General features: G+C 40.4%; 1 protein-coding gene across 1 annotated transcript in view; it reads left to right on the top strand.

The window, feature by feature from the left end:
* LOC144695968 (runt-related transcription factor 3-like) overlaps positions 1–25,340 on the top strand; it is a 154,760-nt gene that overhangs the window by 111,411 nt on the left and 18,009 nt on the right. Inside the window, exons 6-7 of the mRNA XM_078567091.1 lie at positions 8,867–8,947; positions 20,452–20,625. Coding sequence (XP_078423217.1) covers positions 8,867–8,947; positions 20,452–20,625 — 255 coding nt within the window. The remainder of the gene's footprint in view (positions 1–8,866; positions 8,948–20,451; positions 20,626–25,340) is intronic.

Raw genomic sequence — 25,340 nt, 5'->3', positions numbered from 1 at the left:
GGGCGGCCTAAAAAGAACTAGCTAAATTATAACTGCTTAACAAAAATCGGTATGTATCTACTAAACAAACAATTTTAAAAGATAGATTTATGGCATTAAAACACTAAATAATATCACTGCATGCCTTTTAAATAGTCACTTGCCTTTGTCTGCTAACATCTATCCTGCTGCAAGAAATAAAATAAAATCACACTCAGGGAGAGAAAAATATTCCAGTAAGTTGTGCACATGCAGGTTCCCATTTTATTAAAGGGCCAGGCACACCCCAATGCGACGTGTCCAAAATTAGTCCATATCTGAATTTATCAGAATAAGCCACTTAAGATTTGCATTACCTCTGTCAAAACAGTAGACTGTTATCTCAGAGATTTGGGTTGAAATCCAATTAGAATATATGGGGAGGTGATAGCAAGCCTTGACCCCTAAATGGAAGAGAGGGTATTTCAGTGTTAGTTTTTAAAATATCATGGCTAAGTTTCCACTACTGTTATTCTGTCTCACTGAACAAAGTTTCAAAGCTCACAGAATTATTCTTCATCTTAATGTGTATGTATATTCCCAAAGATCACTGTGTAGACATTCCATTCAACAGACTGTATCTGGGGTTGTGTCCATTATTCACTACATAATGTTCTTGGTCTTAGCTGATCTTTGTAGAGAATACCAAATGTTCTTCAAGCGTCAGAGAGAGAAAGAAAAAGTCAGGGATAGACTCGTTAAAGTGAGCACTTTGATCATCACTCAGTGGCCGGGCATTCGTTTTAGTGATCATTTAGTTGGGTTTGTGCATGTCTCAAGATGATTTATTCATGTTTGTTTTTTGTGATGGGAAGTATTTTAAAAATACCAACATATGTACCTTAATTTAGTACTTATACTAAACCCAGCCAATCTCACTTCCTGCCACCTTATCTTCACGTAGAGTGGTAGACGCGAGGGAACCTGTCACCTGTGTCTCTGTACTGCCTAGTCTAAAAATCATATAATAAACACACACTTGATTGACAGATTAGTGGCAAATTTAATCTGAACAATTATACTAATGAAAAAAAGATCTTGCTGTGAGATATTGAAAATACTGTATTGATGGAGAATATGAGCTCAGAAAGCTGTGGTTACTAATTCTATTTCATTATCCAATCCAGATTTTCAAAATTTGCAGGCCACAATCAGCTTGGCACAAGGAATAAGCCGACTAAATGCGGAAATTGTGTCATTGTGGACTAAACTTGGAGATTGGATAGCAAAATGTTTCCCTTCTCCCATCCCATTTGACCTTGTGGTTTGGAGGCAGATGCTCCAATTCTTTGGAACAACATTAGCGAAACTAAGTCTGTGCTCATGACTACTAACAGCAGGCCCACGGGGGTTCATAATCTCTCCTTTTATGAGTTTTGACTAACACGCATCCATCACACTTCAGATGTCGCACTTTGTTGCAGCTGTAAACTGACCTTAGATAAAGAGAGAAAGAAAGCTAACTCCTTTCATGTCGAGCTTTTCAAACCTGCAGCCAGATATTTACAAGATCTGACAATTACCCTCTGACCGATCCCAGGAGTTTACCAAGAGCTCCATCTAGCTGGCTTTGTCTATGTAACCACCTTATTTGAACAGTGACCTTAAATGAGGCAGACCACGTTAAACGTCACAATCATGATCAAGACCTCAAGTTACCCTCCCCACAAGTAATACCAAGGGAAATCTGTGATCATAGGATTAAATGCACCACCATGTTTGGTTGCATCTATCTTGTTTCTCCATTTTTTTTATCTGTTTGTTTTGAAGTTTGAAAAACTCAAGCTGGGGAACCTGTTCCCATCTGATTTAATTTCTTTGCACTGTACTGACATGCAGTTCAAAGAACTAAGCTGCTATTTGATCGTGTTTGGAGGCAAGGCTGGAAGCATGATTGAGGCTTTGAGGGCTTCTTACTTGACCAAGAAAACTCCACCCTTAGTTAAATGCCAACAGCTTCAGATGTTTGCAGCTGTGGGCAATAACAGATTTTACTGGTTACATTATATAACACTTAATTCAATGGTTATGGGCAAATAAGCCAAACAAGTGATGGGCAATCATGCATGAACATCATTAGTTTAACTGAAATATTGGCTCAATTAATGAGATACTTTATCTTGGTACTTGCATCATTTAAGATATTTACAATATTAGCAAAAAAAGGAACATTTTCACCTGAATAATTCTTAATTCTGTGTGCAAAATGTTGAATTTCATGATGTGGTTTACCACTACTGTTCATGATTTTTGGAAAAGTAATATTAATTGTACTCCAGTGCTACATTCCATGGTTTGTGCTATTGAGTTTTGTTAATGGCAGATGCTGAAGAAAGTTCCTTTTAATCTGTGTCATCTCTACCAGGGTTATGGATATTTCTTTATCAAAAGGCAGCACCAAAGCTTTGCCTAATAACTTACTCTCACACTCCACAAGTTTAGTGTCCCACGTAAATCACAAAGTGCTTGAAGTGTGGATCACGTGGCAAAGCTCTAAGTGACTCCTCCAGATGTCTCACTTCGATTCTTTCTACATTTCCGCTGTAAGCTGCAGCATCGGTGCAAAAGTCAAACTGCTTCATTACACTACAACATTACAATTGGAGTGTGAAATGCATTGAAAATTTCAAGTAACCAGGTGTATCCACATTGCACCTGTTGCAATGTCACCTACCCATCTAATTCTGCCTCTTTGCAATTCAAAGCAGTGCAGCAACAACAGTCTTCTGCACCATTCTAACATTTCACAAAGCCACACCTTGGAAAGGGCGTATCCAGAAAAAACCCTCAAATACCTCTGGTACCCAATTCATTGTGCATTTATTAAAACTAAATAAAGAGCATTTTTTGTTGCCATCATTCATAAACTCCACATCAAATTGAAATATTGAAAAGATTTATAACCACGAATTGTAAAAATCTAAATAGAATACATGCTGATGTCAATTTATAATAAATTGCAGGTTATAGATCTTAACCATGCACAATTCACATTCACTCTTTTAACAATAGTTACACACTGGGATCTATCATTTCACTGCAGTAAGGTACTGCCTTACACTGAGGACATTAACCACATCATGTGGTATGACTGGTGCTGCTAAGGTTATAGGCCTCATGCTTTAGACAGATATTTCTCCCCAACACAATGGCTGCTTTACCATCAAAATGTCACCTAATTCCGATTTGAAGAAAGATTTGCTTTTATGTAGCACCTCATCATATTCTTACGAAGTGGCAAAGTGTTTTGCAACCAACAAATTTCTTCCACGCCCCCACCCCAGAAAAGCACTGTTGTGTAGACAGACTTAGTGGCCAATTTGCATTCAGCAAAGTCCTTTTAAGCAGCAAATGAATGAATAGATAATCTGTTCAGGTGGTGTTGGGTGAGGGAGGAATGTTGGCTGGTACCCCAGGAGAACTCCCTGTTCTTCAAATAATGCTATGAGGTCTATTACATACATTTCAATGGACAAATAGGGTCTCGATTTAATATCTCATCTCTGACAATACATCGCTCCCTCTGTACAGCATTGAAGTGTTGGCCCAGGTTATATCCTCAAATCCTGAAGTGGGGCTTGAACCCATAACCTTCAGGCTCAGAGTCAAGCTGACCAGACTGATTAAGATATTCATGGGGTGGAATATTCTGGTCCTGCCAGCAGAGGGTAGTTTGGCGAGCGAGGTAACTTAATTTGCCATGAGGCCAAAAATCAGTTTCACAACGGCGGGATGAACTTTAGCAATTATGTTCTTGGGGTTTTAAAGGCGGGTTTAAGGCAGGTCGAGCTTCCTGATGAACAGTGTCGTGATGTCCTTTTGCATTAGCATGTCATGCATGCTTATTAAAAGGCCAGCTCGCCGGAATTAAACTCTGCCCCCCCCCACAAATTCAGTTCCCCACCAGGGAGAAATTCGAACGTTCACTTTTACAACTGCTCATAAGTGGTGCACCTGGCAAGATAGACTTCTTCACCGCAATTAAAGGTGAGTTGCCACTGCAGTAGCATTGTCCTCTTTTGGGAGTGTCTGTAAATGCCAGCCAATGCTTGAGAGCGGGTGGCGGCAGTGCAAGTTGCGTGGAGGATGACCAAAGAAGGGAGGAAGGGTTAGTGGGGAAAGGTGAAGTGGCCAGGCAAAGGTGGAAGGGATAGTGTAGGGCTGTACGGGTGCCCTTTAAATGTGGCAGCCGCACCTTCGACCCCATGAGGTAATGGCAGGGATGGCAACTTCCTGTCTGCCCCTGCCGCGAGAATCGGTGAGCTCTTCGCAGATGCATATTTAATCAGCTGAACAGTGCAAGATTGTGCGTGATCAGCCGTTCCTCCCGCCCTCTACCCCAGCGGAAATTCCTCCCACTTATGCCCGCCACCGAACTTAGACTCCAAAATGGAAGATTCTGGCCACTGATACTCTTTCCCGTGTTTTATACACCTCCACGGTGCAACACAGTGTAATATCGAGCATCAGGCAACTAAAAGAAGCAGGACTGATCAAATTGTGCAAGAACCAATCCAAATTCTTTATATAAAATCAGCTTTTACTGGTAAAGTTGAAAGATATGCCTGGAGGCAAAAGCCTCTACAGTCATGCTAGTAAAGCTTGTTTTTCCCAACAAAACAGATGATGTCAGTCAATGAGAGTTGTTTTGCTAAATCATTCCCTCACTTACATTGTGGCTGAAGAAAAACACTTCACACTGGGGTAGGAGGCAGGTTTTATTTTCAAACTTTGTGTTCATTGAAGGAAAATGCAAAGGAATAAACGTGCATGGAATTATCCATTTCCTCTCGATTTACTTTGAAATATTTTGCATTAAAATATAACATTTATATATTTTTGCAAAGATGGCTTGACTGAATTTGAAAGGGGTACCTAGCAATCTGAAAGGGCCCATCAGCCTCCCAATGAATTACTAAGTCACTTAGTTAAATCGAATAGTTAAACACAGAATTTAAAAAAAATATTTTAAACATTTTCTCTGATGTTGTGTAACTTGTTTCACTCTGACTCTATATACTTCTGACCGGCACAGGTTTCTTTTTTACTGATTGAGTCAGGACACCCACAGCTCATAAAATACAAGCCACCTACCCAATCACACAGCCTTCATAGTGAGAAAGTCGCACCTAGGGCAGGCACAGTGCTTATTGAAAGCCACTTCTTCAGGGCAGATAGCTTTCATATGGAATCACATTGGGTACAGACGATGCTGATAAAAGCTGCCTATCCCATTCACACAGCTTTCCTACAGCGAGAATCACATAAGGCAGGCACAATGCTTACTGAAAGCCACCTGTGCAGGGCACACGGCTTTCATATGGATAGTTGCAGAAGGCCTAATGACTGCCACCAAGTTGGGCGTTTCACACTGAGAACTCTGTATGTGCATGTACTGTTCATAAGGGAACATGCAGGCAACTGACCTCTGCTCATGTTGACCTTAAACCTTCTGCTCGTAGCTATGCCAGAGTGATGTGGATTAGCCTTGCCATCCCATTGCCCCCACCCACTCCTTAGGGAAAGATGCTTTGATTCCTGAGCTAAAGTACTTATAGGGAATCACTACACAACTATTCAGTAGAGTGATCCAATGCACAGCCCAGAAGTGGCAATATTTTGATACAATCGCCCCTTCTCCACATCATGAAGATCAGAGAAGGGAGAGCAGAAAAAAAAGCCAGGGACATAAAATTTGCGAAATCTTAAATTCAGAAGATTTATTTTCATCCTTATTGTCAACATCAAATCCTGTAACATGAAGCAGACGACTTTTAAGATGAGAGTCAACATGCCCTCACCTTCATTTCAGTACCTAGGTTTAATTCTGGCACTCCCCTTTAATTCAAAGCACTGTCTCCCCCATCAATTTCTCCTATGAATTCAGATTACTATTTCAGTTCTGACACTCCTCTTTAATGCTGAGTACGTCCAAGCTGTGCAGTCACCAGTCAGTGCATGCTTTTATTTTCACTGCAAGCTTCTGTACTAGCAAGTCGACAAAGTAAACAAATCATAGACATGAGGAACCAGTTTTATTGTTGCACTTTATTTTAATGCAAATACCATGGTAGCTAGTCAACTTGGGGAATCTTCATTACAAGAGACCTGACGCACATAAATAATGTCTAGACTGCAGGCGTCAAGTAAAATTCTATTTACAGCTAGGAGCATGTTGAGCAGTAGAGCTCGTCTTTTGGCCAATATCTGAATGTTGCCGTCTGCGGATGGATGACAAGCTTGAGCCTCGCTGCTTATATAATGCTGTACTTCTTATGAATGTGCAACTGGTCAGTTGCACAATGAAGAGAAACATTTCTTTAATTAGAACAAATTGATAACTCCCTCCTTTCAGCCCTGGCTGGCTTTAGTTAACTGGATTCCACAGTTTAACACATTTGCTTCCTTAACACTGGTGAGAAAAGGTTCCACAACATTAACCCTTTAGCTACTGAATGCTTTGAAAACATACAGCTGCATCATGTGTGAAGATAAGCAAAATCAGAAGCAAAGACTAAGTCTTCATTGAATCAGTGGTGTTGTTGGCATTTTGTATTATTTATACTTTTTTGTCCTCAGCAAGGCTAAGGATGTTAGTGCTGTGCAATAGAAAACCCTTCATTTAAGGCAGCCAGTGTCAGCTAAGGCACTGATATAAAGTTCCTTCTGCTTTGCTGCAATCTCAGAAGAGCACCCTCTACTGCAACAGTGCTGCACTTACTCCATTTCGCACAGCGACCATTTTCATGGCTGCCGGAGTGACATGTCCAATTAATTCCAAATTAGTGTTATAGACCAATACACACAACAAAATTGACTGAGATTGCCCAAACTCATTTCACACACAGACCTTACAAGCACAGGAAAGACAGCAAAGTCTAAGGGCCCTGACAACATTCCGGCAATAGTGCTGAAGATTTATGCTTCAGAATTAGTCTAGCCAAGCTGTTCCAGTACAGCTACAACACAAACATCTACCCGACAATGTGGAAATTTGCCCAGGTATGTCCTGCCCAAAAAATCAGGAAAAATCCAACCTGGCTAATAACTGCCCCATCAGTCTACTCTCGATCATCAGCAAAGTGATTGGAAGGTGTCGTCGACAGTGCTATCAAACAGCAATTGCACAGCAATAACCTGCTCACTGACGCCCAGCTTGGCTTCCACCAGGGCCACTCAGTTCCTGACCTCATTACAGCCTTGGTCCAAGCATGGATGAAAGAGCTGAACTCCAGAGGTGAGGTGAGAGTGACTGTCCTTGACATCAAGGCAGTATTTGACTGAATATGGCATCAAGGAGCCCTAGCAAATCTAGAGTCAATGGGAATAAGTGGAAAAACTCTCCACTGGTTGGAGTCATACCTAGCACAAAGGAAGATGGTTGTGGTTGTTGGAGGTCAATCACCTCAGCCCCAGGATATTGTTGCATGAGTTCCTCAGGATAATGTCCTAGGCCCAACCATCTTCAGTTGCTTCATCAATGATCTTCTCTCCATCATAAGGTCAGAAATGGGGATGTTTACTGATGATGACACAATGTTCAGTACCATTCATGACTCCTCAGATACTGAAACGGTCCATGTCCATATACAGCAAGACCTGGACAACATTCAAGCTTGGGCTGACAAGTGGCAAGTACCATTCACATCACACAAGTGCCAGGCAATGACCATCTCCAAGAAGAGAGAATCCAAACATCTCCCTTTGACATTCAATGGCATTACCATTGCTAAATCCCTACTATCAGCATCTGTGGATTGTGATTTGCCAGAAACTGAACTGGATGAGCCATGTAAATACTGTGGATACAAGAGCAGGTCAGAGGCTGGGAATTCTATGGCGAATACCTCATCTCCTGACTCCCCAAAGCCTGTCCACCATCTATTAGGCACAAGTCAGGAGTATAATGGAATACTCCCCACTTGCTGGGTGAGTGCAGCTCCAAAAATACTCAAGAAGCTCGACACCATCCAGGACAAAGCAGCCTGCTTGATTAGCACCCCATTCACCACCTTCAACATTCACTCCCTCTAACACTGACGCACAGTGGCAGCAGTGCATACCATCTACAAGATGCACTGCAGCAACTCACCGAGATTCCTTCGACAGCACCTTCCAAACCCGTGATTTCTACCACCTAGAAGGACAAGGGCAGCAGATACATGGGAACCTGCAAGTTCCCCTCCAAGCCACACACCATCCTGACTTGGAACTATATCACCGTTCCTTCACTGTCGCTGGGTCAAAATCCTGGAACTCCCTTCCTAACAGCAATGTGGGTGTACCTACAAGAAGGTTCAAGAAGGCAGCTGACCACTACCTTCTCAAGGGCAAATAGGGATGGGCAACAAACATTGGCCTAGCCTGTGATGCCCACATCATGTGAAAGTATAAAAAAAACACAAACTGAAGAGACTGCCCTCCCACTTGTCTGGTTTTAATTTGAACTCATGTTCCAGCAGTGAAAATTCATAATCTGCACCTCTGCTTCACCACCCAGTTCCCTTATTTTCAATTTTATTTCAATGTATGAATGCTGCTGACACCCAGAAAGTTAAGGTACAGATCAGCCATAATTCTAATTGGATGACAGGACAGGTTTGAGGGGCTGAATGGCGTACTTCTGTTCCTAAAGGATTAGCCTGGTAAATCTCCTCGACTATTATCTGTAAGCATAGCTGGTTTTAAAGCTACCGTGATAAATTTTGATAGTTTCCAGCACTTACATGACAAGCCGGGGAGCTCAGGCATATATTTGTACAGCTAGAGATTGTGGCTGAGGGCTGGGGTGCAGGAAATGTTAGTAAAATGTGACTTTTCCCTTCTCCACCCTTTACTCTCACTTCAGAAACCATTCAGTTCCAGACCGCCTTCTTCAACCAAGAGAGTCATTACCACAACCAAAGATACAACATAACTATTCAGCAAGGTGAAAGAGAATAGAAGACAGTGACAGGATCGAGGCTAAAGTATTTATATTGTGTTCAAGTGTCCCAGGTTTGACCATACCAGGCTTTTTACAGCACGTGTAAATGTGCACTGGGTATAAATCATATTGAATAGTTTTTTTTAATTGATATATATTTATATAAACAATAACAATGAGATTAGAAATAATTATCTTGGTGGCTGCACCAGTTTGCTTTTCCAGTTAACAGTGTTTACGCAGGGTGAAGTGATCGATGTAGCCAAACGTTCCAAATACATATCAGATTAGGAAAACTGCTTTATTGGCCAGTGTAACTGTAAGTATTGTGGACACTTTAGCTTATACTGTTTGAAGAAGGTGCATCCAAAAGACTTGAAAGTAACTAGAGGTTACATCCCTCAGTTGCATGTGAGAATGTCGCTGTATTTTCATACCAGGTCTGCTTGAACTACAGTACTAAAAACAAATTGGATCACAGGTAGGCTTCTAGAACTTTGCCAAGTTTAGGTATGCCATGAAAATGCAACTCTGAGCAGGGCTGTCTATTTGCCTTCACTGTGACATTGAACTCCATCTAATAGCTTGGCTGAAATTCAATGAGATGCTCTCAAATGCAACAAGGGAGATCCGGTGATAGAATTCCAACTGCCAGGTTAGGGAAAAGTGCTCTCCTGCTCTAGTTGGAGGATGGGGAAGAATGAGTAAGACAAAATGGGAAGAAGCGAGGTCAAAAAAATCCCCTAAACTTTACAATCTCTTTCTAGGCCCCCCCCCCACCCCCAGAAAATCTGCCTCTCTCTTTACCTTTTCAAATATTGAGCAACGGTTTCCATAACTACTTTAAGATGATAAAGAAATTTAAAAGCGGAGATGTGGAGAGGATGTTTCTACCTCTGAGGGAATCCAAAATTAGGAGCCATAAATACCAGATCGTCAGTAATAAATTCAATAAGGAATTCAGTCAAAACACCTTTATTCAAAGTGGTGAAAATGTGGAATTTGCCACCATGTGGACTGGCGGAGGCAAATAGCAGAGATACATTTTAAGGAAAGCTGGATACGCACATGAGGGAGAAAAGACTAGAAGGACATGTTGCTAGGGTGAGATCAGGCAAGTTGGGAGGAGGCTCATTTGGAGCATAAACACTAGCATAGATGTTAGGCCAAACGGCCTGTTTCTGTGCTCTAAATTCTGTGTAATTCTATGCGCTGCAACATGTTGGGGTTCAAATTATTTTAACTTTTTCCAGTCTAGTTATGCTTTGTCACCTCCAGAAATAAACCTGCACTGTTTACTGGCCAAGGCAGTCGGCTGTGGCACGTCTATTGGCTGCAGGCCATATCCTAGTTGAAAAAGAAACCTCATTTCTGCATTCCTTGCTAACTTGTTTGTTCTGCTCACAGAAAAACAACAGGAAGAAAACTGTTAGCTATAATTTTACATTACAGGTATATTCTTGACCAACGTTAGTTATACTGGCATTGTTTATCAGTGTCTTTGGAATAATGGTATTGAATCTAGACAGAAGGGATTTGTATCATGGGGGATTCATCAATCATACCTAGCTGCATATAGTGAAGAGGCTTCATTATCTCAGTGAATAAACATGCTGCTGTTCACATGAGCTGGCAGAAAGTCATCAAATAGATACCCTGATAGTTCCCTGAGGCAAGTAAATTATGGGATGTGCAATCAATTCTTCTTTATTTTCATTTCTCTCCTGCTGTCTCCTTTCTTTAAAGACTCATCGCTGCTGCCTTCCACTCCCACTACTTCCTTCTGGATTCAGAATTCATTCTGTTGACAGGCCTAGCAGAAAATGCCAAGGTCCATAGTGCAGACCATCAGCACGGTAGAAAAGGGTAGAAGTTGAGGTAAAGCAAGAATTAGTGATTAGCAGCTGCCAAGTTTGAATACTAAAAACCTAAAGATTGTGGGGGAGAAGGAAAGACTGCGGGAGGAAAGGAGTTCCGTAGTTTGCATCATGGCACAAAGTCAGAATACTTTACAGCGAGTCTGATTCAACAGTGAAGCAGAGCCAGGAAGAGGAGGGTGCCCTCCCAGCTTGGTGGGAAGTAGAGAGCAAGGTTAAGAGGGGCACTGAACAGGCTTAGATTAATAAAATAGAGATAGGGGCATCTGTGCCATGCGTTTCTTCTTGGCCTATCATAACAGTGATCTATGATTGACCAATAAGAGGTGCATTTTTGCAGGATGGGTTTGGTCTTGCTTTCTGTTCTTTTCATTGCTGCATTTCAACAAGTACTTGACCAAGAACATTATGATTTTCCTCGAGACAGCAGGAGAACTTAAATGTTATTCTGGACTTGCATTCAGGCACATTCCTATAGAAGGGCATTTTTCATTTGATCTTAGAATTAGTTTAGCATCAGTAACTGTACATTGGCAATTAGGTCATATTACAATTGATCGCTGGTTGAGCTGGTAACATTAGAATGCAGCCAGTGATTACCATTTGTTTTCAATATATTCCTGTCTCTTAAGCATCTAGGTAGATTATAAATGACTGGATGAATTCTTACCGTTATTAATGGGCCAGAAATTGTCAAAATTGGAGTGTTTGCATGCTATTGCTTTTGTGTAAGTTGTCCAACAATTTGTGGTGAAGAGGAGATGGCCTATGCTTTGCAAATCACCACAAGCTGCTGGATGATCTGCACCGCTCCATCATTATCTCATGGAAACTGCAGCTTGCCCACAGCTTCACAATAAATTTCAAGAAGCTGCTGTATTTGTCCATTAAACTCACCACAAAAACTTAGGGCTGATACTTAGCTGAGGCAAATACTCTTTCAAATGAGATTTATACTCCTGCAACGTCATTCAACATCGCCAGCCCAGAAAGGGAACAGTTGGAACTGTAGTCTCATTCCTGCAGGTAGTAAATTGCTGTTTGGAAATTTTTAACATTTTAAGTGTTTTAATATTTTTCACACCTTTCCCTTTTTTCTTTCTCTCTCTTAATTCAACCTCTTTTTCCCTTTCTTTATTTCACTAGGACTGTTACACCTGACATATTACTACCTATTCTTGCAGTGGGAGAGATAATAATGTGAGCATCATAAAGAGTCCAGTTGCTCAGCACTTCCGTCTGTTGCTCACATTAAAAAAGACCACATTGAATGTTACACAATGTTAGTATCTTTTTGGGTGCGTGCCTTTCAGCTTGTGCTTCACAAGTTCTATATAACTGAGTAGATATTCATATGTCTGCTTGAGTGTTTCTTACCCTACTATAGACACAGGAGAATGAATTAAATTGTGAAGTTCAGATTCTGAGAGAATTTCTGCAAAATGTTATGTTGCTTTACATGCTTTGCCACTCCGTTCTCCCGATCTTTCTCCTCACTGTTGTTTTACTTTTGATCCCTCCTTTTGCTCTGACCTCACTCCTGCATCCCACACCTGTGCTGCCAATGTCCTACCTATGTGGGTTTCAGAGATAAATAAATTGTAATATATTGGTGGTATTTTAAGTTTCTATAATTGATCTTACCAAACACAAATTTGCAGCACATGCCTAGGGTGTTGGAAACAAATCTGCTTTCTTACAGGCTGAAGTGATTGCTCAGTTAACAACAATACTGGGAGCAACTGGAAAACATTGTGTTTTAAAATAAAATCTGTTGTTTCCAAGGTCAACTGATAGAAGGGGTGCTCTTTAGTGCCTCCATTTTGCCTGATGCCATTTGGGTCTGCAGCTACCCCTTCAAATGTGCAGTGGTAAAATAGGCTTGCTGTGGCTCCTGGCTAAACAACACCTCAATTCTAAAACTCCCATCCTCATTTTCAAATCCCTCCATGCTCTCTCCATCTCTGTAACTCCCTCCAGCTCAACAGCCCTCAGATCCCTCTGCTCCTCCAGATCTGGCTTCTTGAGCATCCCTGATTTTAATTACTCCACCACTGGGTGGCTGTGCATTCAGCTCCCTTGGCTCTAAGCTCTGGAATTTCCTTCCCTACCCTTTCTGCTTCTTTATCTCTTTTTCCCCCTTTTAGTCAAACTAAAGCGACTCTTCGAAGAAGCTTTGACCATCTGCTTTAATATCTGCTTATGGGGCTCGATGTTAAATTTTGTTTGATTATGCTTCTGAAGTGACTCGGGACATGTCTCTATGTTGAAGGCACCATATATAAGTCGCTGTTGATGGTAATTCTTACTATCTCATTGAGCACAGTTTAGGAAATGTTGGGAAGAGAAACCTTATCTATTCTCTAATGCCTCATACTGTATTCCACAATCTCCTCTAATATCAGATGGAGAGACGACGACTTTTTCTATACCAGCACACCTCAGCTGGATGGTACATTAGGTAACAGAGAGACTTGGAGACACACCAAGCAATTCCTGTATCTCGGGTGCCCACCAACATGGTACAAGTGCCCAGTGTGTCAACATCTGCTAAACATCTATCCCTCATTATTAATAGTTTCACTATTCAGGGCATGCTTTTGTTGTTGATGTTAAGAGAAAGAGCATAATGGGTGTTCCCTTAACTATTCAGCTGCTCAGTATCTGTTAATTCCACTTATAGAGAGTGTCCAGTATTTTCTAAAAACGTAATGGAACGGACATGTTATAAATGGCTCACAATAAGAATGTGTTACAAATGTGTTATCAGGGTATAATGTGTATAATATAAACAGTAATTGTTCAAGTGCACATTCCTCTTAGATGCAATGTGTATTACAAGTGTGTTATTACAGCACAAGAGAGAGTGTGATGGATCTGTTATAAATGTTCAAATGTTTATCTCATGTTCATGTTGCTCAGAATGAGAGAGCATTACATGTATATTATGAGGGGAATATGCATTTTATAGATGGTTCACCTTGTCAGCGCATATTTCTGATGCTTGCAATGGGACAGGCAACTGCAGGTGTGTTAGAACAGTGTAACATGTGGTTTATAAACAGTTAAACAGCTCAGTGCATGTCTAAGTGACAATATTAAGGGGAAAGCATGTAATGGGTAGGTTATAAGAACATAAGAGTGTGTTATTAGCAATTCAGCTGCTCAATGCAGGTTCCTTTTTCCTGGGAATGAGAGAAAGCATTACGACTATGTTATAAATAGTTCATCTGGCCGCCACAGACTTTCATTACTTTCAACAGGACAGAATGTGATCGGTGTGTTATAAAACTGACTATTATGCTTCCGACTGCTTTTGCCTTCTGTATGGTTCTGGACTTTTGGAAACTTTACCTCCACATAATCAACATCAGGCCTTTAATGAACATTTCCCCCACTGTTCTGACTAAAGGCGGTCCAAATCTCTCAGACTTCAGCAGCTGACATCCTTCTGCCAACTGGATGCCAGCCAACCTATTTCCCTTTAAATGGATATTTTCTTTACGCCTTTAGAGGCAGCCAATTCATCACAAGTGTAATATAACCTTAAGCAATATGAATTATTGTAGTGTTGGAATGATTCTTTTTTTTTTCTTGCCCTATATTTGTTAAAGCTGGTTTAAAAAAAAATCGGAGCGAAGCACAGACACTTTGGCTTTGGGCGGGTTTCTTTTTTAAAAGTTGACATTTGGAACGTTGTGGGGAGTAGACAGTAGCTGCAGTGTTTAAGCAGAACAGAGTACAGCCAAGGCAAAGACTTGGTGTGACTGGATCCCTTTCCAAATGGCGCAAGCAAGCCAACTTCAAACATGTGAATAATAATCTATCTGTGACTGCCTCTGTTAGTCGCTAGAAGAGTCTGTTCCCTCCTAAATATTTCCCTGGCTGTTTATGCTGGGTCTTGTGGCTTTTGCGTGTGTTCAATTATAAGATGGGCATCTGTGTTTGGAGCCTTTTTTTTAAACTGAGTTTTAACTGAAAAATTTCCTGAATAAAAATATAAACCAAATTACTAATGGTAAAGAGGCATGGAAATTGCCAAATGCCAAGGGTGTAACTGTTAACATATCAATTAAATTTTGGCAATAGGAATTAAAAACCCCTTTGCCTATTTTTTCTGACTGATTGTGACATTGCTGCCTTACCAGTATTGCCTCATCCCTATTTTGGGTGAAGTTACTCCTCTTCAGCGCTGGAAATGCAGGCTAGTGTCAGAACTGAGCTGTCTTCTATTTTAGATTGGGGAACAAAAAGTGAGCTCAGTGTTTTTTTCTTATTCTGGGGCAGGAGGTGCTGCTTTCTAGAGGACAAGTGGTACGGAACACCACTATCTCCTTGTCGGGCAATTAAGTTTAAAAAAGTGCAAATTTCTACCCATTGTGGACCAAATAGCAATGGCCGCTGTACCATTTTCAGAAGTTTTATCATCTTGTTGAAATCACAGTGTATATAGCAGGGAGGTGTGGTGGCAATGTCATGGACATTTGATTGGTGAAGCAGCTACCATGAAATGGAGTGCTGCAGTTCCACATGGTGATGTCTCAATCTCAGCTGAATGAGGTAGAGAACTTTTAAGACGAGGCATTTCCCCACCAGGTGCAGGAAGGAAATGGTGGAGAGCGAGTTATTCCGTATCGCTCTCCTGAGAGAGCAACATTGTTTTGCTAGTTGTATTTTCATATAGAATTTTCCAGGGTTACAGCCTGAACGAAGAGCCAATTAGCATCACCCAGTGAAGCTGAAAGGGGGTAAATGATGGTCAAGGCTGTAGATTTGATTTTGTATTTAGTCCAGTGCATTCCCATGGCAACTAATGACTATCCATGACTGTCTACCTCAGTGTGCATTTTCATTGGTTAATCATATTTTTGTTGTTTTTGAAGGTCATAATATATAAATACAGATGTTGCTTACCCTGCTCAAACCCAATTTTCCAGAATAAAAATAATGAATATTAAAACTCAAACATGACTTACATTATTATGTTGTAACACAGCGATTAATGAGTTAGTTTGGAGATTGCCTATATTTTCTATTGCCTATTTCTGTGTTCAGTAATTCTTGTTCAAGGCTGTGGGATCTGAGTCTGCAGTGCTGAATTGTCCCCATGCTCACAATGAGCAAAAAGCACCAGCCCTCTCAAAACAGTCACTGCCATTGAGTTCAGCTTGCTGTATATTCTGGAAACTGGAGGATCTGTCACTAGGTGATAGAAAATTAAATACCCTTTAAAATTCAAAAATATGATTCAAAATAAAGAGAAGGGTTCACACTGGGACATAAGATAAACATAAAACAGAGACGCTATTCAGGAAATTGTATGCTGCCGGCTTTGAACCATGTGATCATTAATAATAATACATGCATTTATATAGTATCTTATCACGTTGAAAAGTTTCAGTGCTTGATTCAATGAATTACTTTGAAGTGCAGGAACAGTTAGGGCAAATGCTGTATCCATCTTGTATAAGCAATAGCCCACAAATAAGCATAAGTTCCACCAGCCTCCACATTCAAAGGATCATCCTCCTCCATTTCTTCCACCTCCATCGTGGTGCCACTGCCAAACAAATCTTCCCCTCCCCTCCCTTGTCACCGTTACCTCTACGACACCTGGGTCCACTCCTCAGTCACCCGCAACTCCTCATCCCCTTCCCACGGCACCTTCCCATGCAATCGCAGAAGGTGTAACACCTGCCCTTTTTACCTCCTCTCTCCTCACCATCCAAGAGCCCAAACATTCCTTCCAGGTGAAGCAGTGATTTCGTGTACTTCTTTCAATTTAGTATGCTATATTCACTGCTCAGAAGACACAGTCTCCTCCACAGTGGGGACTCCAACTATGTAAATTGGGTGACTGCTTTGTGGAACACCTCTGCTCAGTCTGCAAGCATGACCCCAAGCTTCTGGGTGCTTACTACTTTAGTTTGTCACCTTGCTCTCTCACTTCTGTCTCCGGCCTGCTGCAGTGTTCCAGTGCACACTCAAGGAAACAGCACCTCATCTTCCAAATAGGCACCTTACAGCCTTTTGGTCTCAACGTTGTGTTCAACAATTTCAGCCCATGAACTCATGTTCCCCATTTTGATTCTGTTTCTTTTTCGCTATGTCCCAGTCTGAATCCTGTTTCTCGTGATTTTGCTTTTGGACAGAGTTGTTCATTATTCTGCCATTCACACTCACTCTGGACACATGCTTTGTTTCTTTACTACAGTCATTACCACTTCCTTTGCCTTTTGTTCCATAGCATCTTTGTCATTTAATCTCTCCCACTCTCTACCCTTTCCCAGACCTTCCCTTTTAATCTCCCCCTTCAATGACATAAATCCCATCACATTTCTACCTTCCTTCAGTTCTGAAGAAGAATCTTGTTCAACTCGAAACATTAACTCACTCTCTTTCTTCACAGATGCTGCCAGACCTGCTGAATATTTCCAGCACTTTGTTTTTATTTCAGATTTCCAGCAACCGCAGTATTTTGCTTTGATTTTATTAGGAATTGACCTATTTAATCTATACATTTAGCTATAAACTTTATGAACATCGGATTTATGCAGCTTTGCTGCCTCTAACAAGAAATATGTTTTCTTAAATTGATACAAGATGCTTTAAATCATTATTTGCTTAGCCAATTTTGAATTGAAACTATGCCTTAATTGCCAATTTATTAAACAGCACAGGTTAGGATTAGTTGTAAATACTTAATTTCATCTCATGCCCAAACTGATCCCTCTGCACAGTATAATTAGCAATTAACACATTCCTTCAGTTCTGTTGCTTAATCTCATAGCCAGTAGGATGGGCAGGAAAGTACATTGACTTTCAAGTAGATTGCTTGAAGGCTGTTTATGAAACTTTAATGCAGCAACTGGGCACATTTACAATATAAAAAATTCAAAGAGATTTTTGTCACTTTTCATCTCTAAGCTGCGCATAGTTAAGACCTGGCTTTGGTCAATTCTGTTCCTGGTGTGACTATTTGTCTGCTTTTAAAACATGTTCAAAAATAGGCATCATTGCACAATGCGCCCAAAATAAATTTGAATGACAACTTTTGCTGCTTGCTGTAGTATAGCAACAAGAGCAGCAGATGCATGGGAACACCACCACCTGCAAGTTCCCTCCAACTTTCATCCTGACTTGGAACAATAATTCCTTCACTGTCGCTGTATCAAAAGCCTGGATCTCCCTCCCTAACACCATTGTGGGTGTACCTACACCACGTAGACAGTAGCAGTTCAACCTCCATCTTCTCAAGGGAAATTAGGGTTGGGCAACAAATATTGACCTATCTAGCAAGGTTTGCAAACCATTAATGAATTTTAAAAAAAGGTAACAATAACTAAAAGGTTATTGCCTATTAAGATCTAGTTTATTTATGAAGCTCTTAGAAATGGGGAATAATTGCAGCATATGGCAGATGCTGCTTTAACTTTGTATCTGTTTCCAGCTGTATGTCAACTACAAACCTACTTAATTTTGCTCGTTAGCCAGGAGCATGTTGTTAGTCAAATGACCATAGTGCATACCGTTTTATGTTAGCGCAATGTGGATGTATGGATTGTTGAAGAATGAAGGAGAAACAAACTAAAAAAGTTTACAATGAAATCAAAAGACATTGAAAGTCCATTAGACTTTGAAAGCCTTCTTTATGGTTTCCAGCAAGATTGGGTGAGGGGAGAAAGAGATTTTATTAATTTAACAGAATGCAAACTGCCAGATTAAAAACCCACCTGGCCCTTCTTCCAGGCCTGCGAATCTACCATCCCTCCCCTGTCTGGCCCACCTGTGTATCCAGTCTCCTGTCACATGATTGATTCCAAATTGGGTTGGCAAGCCAATCAGTTGTAAACCTATTGCTAGGAAACAGAAGACTCTATTACCATCTCATTAGAAGGCCTCGTTAGGGCAAAAGGCCTGAAAATTAATGTGGCCTCCACCGTCTCAATCACATCCCAAGAAGAAACAAAGTCCATATCAAAATCACTATATACTCAGTACTCCTATGCAGACTGGTAATTTAAATAAACCCAGGCACTAGTTAGTATAGCAAATTAGTAACTTTAAATAAATCTCTATTCCTCACATTGCCAGCCAGGTAAGTTCCAAAAAACACCACCCCATTTGTGTGCCTGGTAGCTAGTGCCGCAGTGCCAACATACTCTGGGGCCTCTGTGGGAGTCTTTCAAAGCTGGAGAACTAGTGCTAAACCAATACAACCACCAGCAGCTTGCTAGATATAAGGCGCTTGGATTTCTGTAACATTGGAAGGAGGAAACTCAGGAAAAATGAGAAAAATGTTTAGAGTTATACATGTCGCTTGATCAAAGTTTACTGAAAATTCTAACAGTAGCTTGGGTTTCATTTTGTTTATTTGTTCACAAGGTGTGGGCATCGCTGGCTAGGCCAGCATTTATTGCCCATATCCCTAATTGCCCTTGAGGTGATGCTGGTGTGCCGCCTTCTTGAATCGTTGTAATTCACGTGGTATAGATACACCCACAGTACTGTTAGGAAGGGAGTGCCAAGATTTTGACCCAGTGACAGTGAAAGAATGGGGATATAGTTTGTATTATTACTTCTCACCTGTGGAGAAATATCTCAGAATGTTTTTATCTGGAACTAATGAAAAAAAAATGTCAGTTTGACCCCCTCCTGTACTGACATGTTGTACAACCTTATCTTTCATTTAACGTCTGTATAGATGGCACTGCACCTGTGTAGGTGACAGTTATAAACTATAATTAGGAAAAATGCTTAGTTCATAGTCTTTAAGAATTTAGATATAAGTTTCTGCTGGTTCAGAATAAAGCTTGTAGTGCTGAATCAGTTTTGAAACTGAATGAACGGAGTAAATGATTCTTAGGAGAATATCTAAACTGCCATTATGCTGATTAAATTTATCATGTTTAATGGATTTTACTTCATGAAGTCAATGGTATTCAGTATGCTCATCAGATATCAAGAGGTAGTGCCAGTCTCAGTGCCTAACGCCAGCAGGATTTGTGGCAGTGTGCAGCATAATGAACATAAAGTACTCATAACCAACAAAGCTATGAAATGTTAATCAGTAAGACAAGGAAGGTGTTTCAGGAAGCACTCCCCCCCCCCCCCCCCCCCAAACAGATGACCATGACTTTTGTCAGCCTTAATTGCATATGTTTTGTCAGTTCTCTACCACACCAGCAGGTGGAGTCATTTGTTAATGCTGGTTCACCATCATATAGCAGACAATACTATTGAAAAGGATGGATGTGATGAAGTAGCCATTTTGAATGAAAAGACTGGGCAAATAACATTTGTCACATACTGCAATAGGAAGCTGGTTCTCTTCCAAAAGACAGCAAAATAATATAAGATGCACATATTTTGTCCAAATTTGAACAAGAAAATCCCTGCCTTGCATCTGTCTTTAATTTTTACTGAAGGATGTGAATTTACCTACCTGTCCCAACTCTCACTTCTAGCTAATTATAAAGATTTCTTCTTCCCTTCACAAAAATTTGTACAGCAACAGGTTTACAGTTAAAGGAAAGTTCACTGGTAGAGGCTAACAGCAGTGTGAATGAACATGAAGAAAAAGTGAAAAGACTAAAGCGTTTTAATGTAATGTGTTATATTTTATTGCAGGGCACAGGCAAAAACTTGAAGACCAGTCAAAACCAGGCACACTTTTCTCGGATCGCCTAAGTGAATTGGAACGTTACCGCCAGACAGCCATGAGGGTTGGTCCTTCAACGCCCAGCCCTCGACCTCTTGGAGTGCCCACCCACTTCAGCCCACAAGCTCAAACACAGATGCAGGGTAAGTGGAACATAAATGTGCCTTTGGGAATAACTCTGGGAAATCCTTGCAAACAGTCAAAAATTAAAATATTTCCATACAATGATGCATCATAAGATCAATTAATATAGGGAGCAAGCGTGGTTACAAGTTACAATAAACACTTTTTGTTTTGGTCATGAGAAGCTTTTGACATTCCTGTGCCTTGAGTTCAAGCTTTCTTCCTGCATCCAAGTCCCCTATTTTAAGCGTAGCTTAATCCATGCCCAGATTCACATAGGCTTCTTGTGACAGCATTTTATCTAACTTTGTAGAAGTAAAATACTTCTGATAAATGCAGAACTGGACTGTATGCAGTATTTGTAAAATGCTCCAGTTAAGTATAGCAGGTGAAAGCAGTGTAGAGCCCCCTATAGTACATTGTCCCTATCAGACTTCAGACATGTAGTTACTGAACTGAACAACAGCACACTGCATCACTGAAAATGCACAGTAAACCCATTGTTCTCTGTGATATACATCAGCGCTATATCACACATTATTGATGACTCCCTAGTAGAAAAACAATATTATTATAGCACAGGTCTGTTGTCAGTTCTGGCAAAAATATACAATTTATGGTTCTTGGATTATTAAAGATCACAAAATAACTTCATTCCAATTCACCATCTATTATAACCTGTGTCCATATTACATAGAGAGGTTTACTGCATCACAGTAGCAATTTGCAACATATTTGTTCAAAGTTATTTACCTAACACTTGAATAATACTTTGAATAATACCTTGGTGTCAACAAGCTTTTGGAGTTCAAAGCAACACAAAGCTGATCACATTATTGATAGTTTCTGTTCTATCCACGTGTGGTTATATTGCAGACACCTGCATTTTAGCACATTAAAACAAAACAATTTAGGAATCACAGAATCTCACAGTGCAGAAGAGGCCCATCAAGTCTGCACCGACACGTGAGAAACACCTGACCTACCTACCTAATCCCATTTATGAGCACTTGGCCCATAGCCTTGAATGTTACGACATGCCAAGTGCTCATCCAGATACTTTTTAAAGGATGTGAGGCAACCCGCCTCCACCACCCTCCCAGGCAGCGCATTCCAGACCGAATGAAAGTTTTTTTCTTCCATTCTGTACCTCACGTGAACTTTTCATGACAACGAATCAACAAAATAAATTTATCCATCTTTCTTTGAAAAGGAATTTCTATTTAGAGATTAGTGCAGTATTTTGCTGTATGGTCTCATGAAAAATGACAAATTGTATTAAAAAGTGATGTCAAAAATGGGATATAAATCAGAATCGGCAGGGAGATGTATGGCCCGGACAATGTAGATGAACAGGTGTCTAATCCAACCAGAGAATTTCAACAAAAACAGCTCCCCTATTTCATTTGGTCCTCTAGAAATCAAGTTAGAAGTATCTTGTTTATCTCCTCTTAATCCAAGCCTAGAATCTGCAATCTCCCAATTAATGAACTACTTTTGACCTAAAACTAGTCTAGAACCCAATCCTACAGCTGCAGTGCACGCAGATTAAAGATAATTTGGACCTGAAAGAATAACTTCTTAGCTTTGGCATTTTACTAGACAGATTTCCTGCCATTGCCACTTTTGCTGCATATTTATGATGTCATGTGCAAATACTGTGATGGTTTAATGACACAAATGGCATCTGTGTGCATGCATCATATCACTGTATATTCCAAACTAAACTGAAAAGCAGTCCTCATGACCACTTGTGGTTGGTTGTTATATAATTCCTGCCCTTAGCCTGTTTTCATGCACAGGTCTCAATATTCCTTACGCAATATATCTTTCACAATTATAAAATACAAAATTTCCTGAAAGAATAAGACAAGCAGCATTAATGGACTTATGGGACAGCGTAACTGTTGATCTTGAGATATATTTGTAATGGAATGCTTGCTTGAATACTCATGCCCTGTCCATGTTGCAGCTCTCATACTGCCAGTAATGTACTCCCACGCACGCATTTTTACTTAACAACAAACACACCCACTTTAGTGCGTTTCCAGTCAAAACAATTAGACTGGAAGGTGGAGATCAGACCAATTCCTTTTTACATAAAAAAACAAACACACAGCATTCCCTCTGTGGAGAAAAGCAAGCCCAGAATGGAAAAAGGAAAAATCCTTTTCATATAAACCCAACCAAACTGAGGAGGCAGAGAGTGCTGGCAGATCCATCCCATTCACCCCTTCTTATGTAATGTTATGAAAATAAAAGTCACAAAGTATTCTAACGTGACTTAGAATTTCATGTAAATAGGAACAAAGAAAATCAAACAAATGTCCTCTGATGTGGTTCTTAATATGGAACACCTGCTTTCATACTAACTGGATGGTTGGTTAAAATCCTTTGGCTGCCTAATATTCAAATCTCTCTGCCACGTGTGCCAAGTGCGTTTTCTTGATCAGTTTGAGAGAACAGATCCTATAAGGGAGATTTTAAAAATTGAACAAGCTTCTTGCCAAGTGATCATAGACCAGAATTGATAGTGGTCATAGAGAAGTGAGCTGTATATAGATCATCCTACCATCCACGGTCCTGGTGAAAGGTAGCTCTGATAGGGAATAAAGGAAACAAAGCCTGGGGGAGGATGAAGGGGAGGGGGAGGGGGGAGCAGAGCGGTGTTGGGGATGGGGAGGTCAGCTGTTGTATATTTTATATCTCGGAGCAATGCCGAGTTGACATCAGTTCTATGTGTGCAACGGGTTTTAGTTAGTGCTTTAAAATGTCTACTCCATGCTTACAGCTCGGGCTTCCAGCTCTTTCTACAGTTTGTTTCATTTTCTCTGAGTCCACACCTAGGCTTAACCAATCAAGTACAGTGAGCTTGGATCAGTCACCAGACTCTCATAATAAAAAAGCACAATTGAAAACTACAGAAAGAACCAGATATTAAAGCTGCACAATAAAATCTTCCAAGGAGAGAGGAAAATGTAGAATGTTTTCTTTATCTGTAGCCTGCCGATTGGTCTCCAAAGAACAACAAAGTTTTCTGGAACTACATAGTGCTCTGTTCAGATCACATCTTAAGAACTGCATACTGTTCTGGTCACTGAGATAGGGAGATAGTTAAGTACTGGAAAGGAGCCTTGAGACTGATCTCCAGTGTCATAGGCCAGAGTCATGAGGAAAGAAAGTAGAAAGCTGTGCATTTTATACTTTAAAAGTGACCTTAAAGGTATACAAGCTGATACATGATATGGGAAAAGATATTTCAAAGTAAAACATTATATTAGGACAAGTGGATACAAATTCAAAACAGTCAGCAAGTTTCTTTTACTTCAAGGAGTGGTCACAGGGAACGGAGTTCTGTGTTAGGTAGTGAAATGGAAAACTCTGGAATCTTTTAAGGAGCAGTTGGATGCCATGATAGGGAGTCTTTCTGGACAAATGAGCTTCAGTGGGCCCAATAGGCTTCTTCACCTTTGTGGAGCTTGCAACTTTATGCTTTGGTTTGAAAAAGATAATAGACTAGAAATAGTTGTTGTCAATCTTAGCAGTTAAGATATTTTTGTGGTGTATCTCTGTTCATTGTTTTAACTGAGGTGTGAACCCCTGCTTGTTTAAAAAGGCCAACAGCTGCTTTAAGATGATGGGCAGAAGAATAGCAAGCAAGTGTATTGTCCACTCATAATGCCAAAAGTAATTTGTGGCCTCTACAGGTTACATTTTAATTGGCAGAGTGTGTTTTAGGTGTTGCCCCGAAAGCAAAAATACAAACAGTGTGCAGTTATGGAAACTCAAAAGAACAGCCAGGACTGTGATCTTATTACAAAACAGACTAAAATCTTCATAGATTGCAACTCATAATAATGATTACATTGCACTCAACTCCAGCGAGACAGGAATTAAAAAACATCAGACCATTTGAGCCATATTCCATAAATCTAATTTCAGGGTTCTTTCTCTGATTTTTTTGATTAAATCCCGTTTCTGTTATTATTTATGCTTTCTTGTCACCTTGGAGTAATACTGTACCTCCAAAGGACATTGCACCTATTTTCAGGATCCTTTACACTTTTGAGGTCTGAATGTGGTTACAGCATGGCTAACTATCATGAGCTGAGCATATTGTCATATTGTCAGAGCTATTTTCAGCAAGTAAACAATGCTGAAAGCCATTAGAACCAATAGTCTGCATCTGACTACCCTACTTGACTTTATACAGCACCATTCTGCCCTGATACAGGTAACACCTCTCACAAATGATGTATGAAAATAGATAGATAGATAGACAGATGGACAGACAGATCAATTACCCATTTATGAAGTGCCTTTCATGACTTCAGCAGATCCCACAGCAATTCATTTCCAGTGAAGTACTTTTGATGTGTAATCACAGTTGTAGCGTAGGAAAGGTTAATTTACACACAGCAAGCTCACACAAAGAAAGAAATAATGACTAGATGATCTATTTTAGTGTTGCTTATTGAGAGAAAATGTTGGCCAGAACACTGGGGAGAACTCATCTGCTCTTAGTTGAAAAAATGCTATGGAATCCTCTATGTCCACTTGAGAGGGAGAGAGGGGGCTTTAGTTTAACACCTCATTGGAAGACAGGGCAGCACTCAGTGCTGCAGTAGAGGGTCAGCTGTGATAAGTCAAGACACTAGAGTGGGACTTGAACCCACAGCCGTATGACTCAGTGTCACTGCTTTAGTAATTAGGCTAATATTTGAGGTGGTACCAA

The sequence above is a fragment of the Cetorhinus maximus genome, chromosome 21, assembly GCF_964194155.1.
Source record: "Cetorhinus maximus chromosome 21, sCetMax3.hap1.1, whole genome shotgun sequence".
In the NCBI taxonomy this organism is placed as follows: domain Eukaryota; kingdom Metazoa; phylum Chordata; class Chondrichthyes; order Lamniformes; family Cetorhinidae; genus Cetorhinus; species Cetorhinus maximus.
Note: the sequence above shows the minus strand (reverse complement) of the source record. Positions and strands in the feature narration are given on the sequence as shown.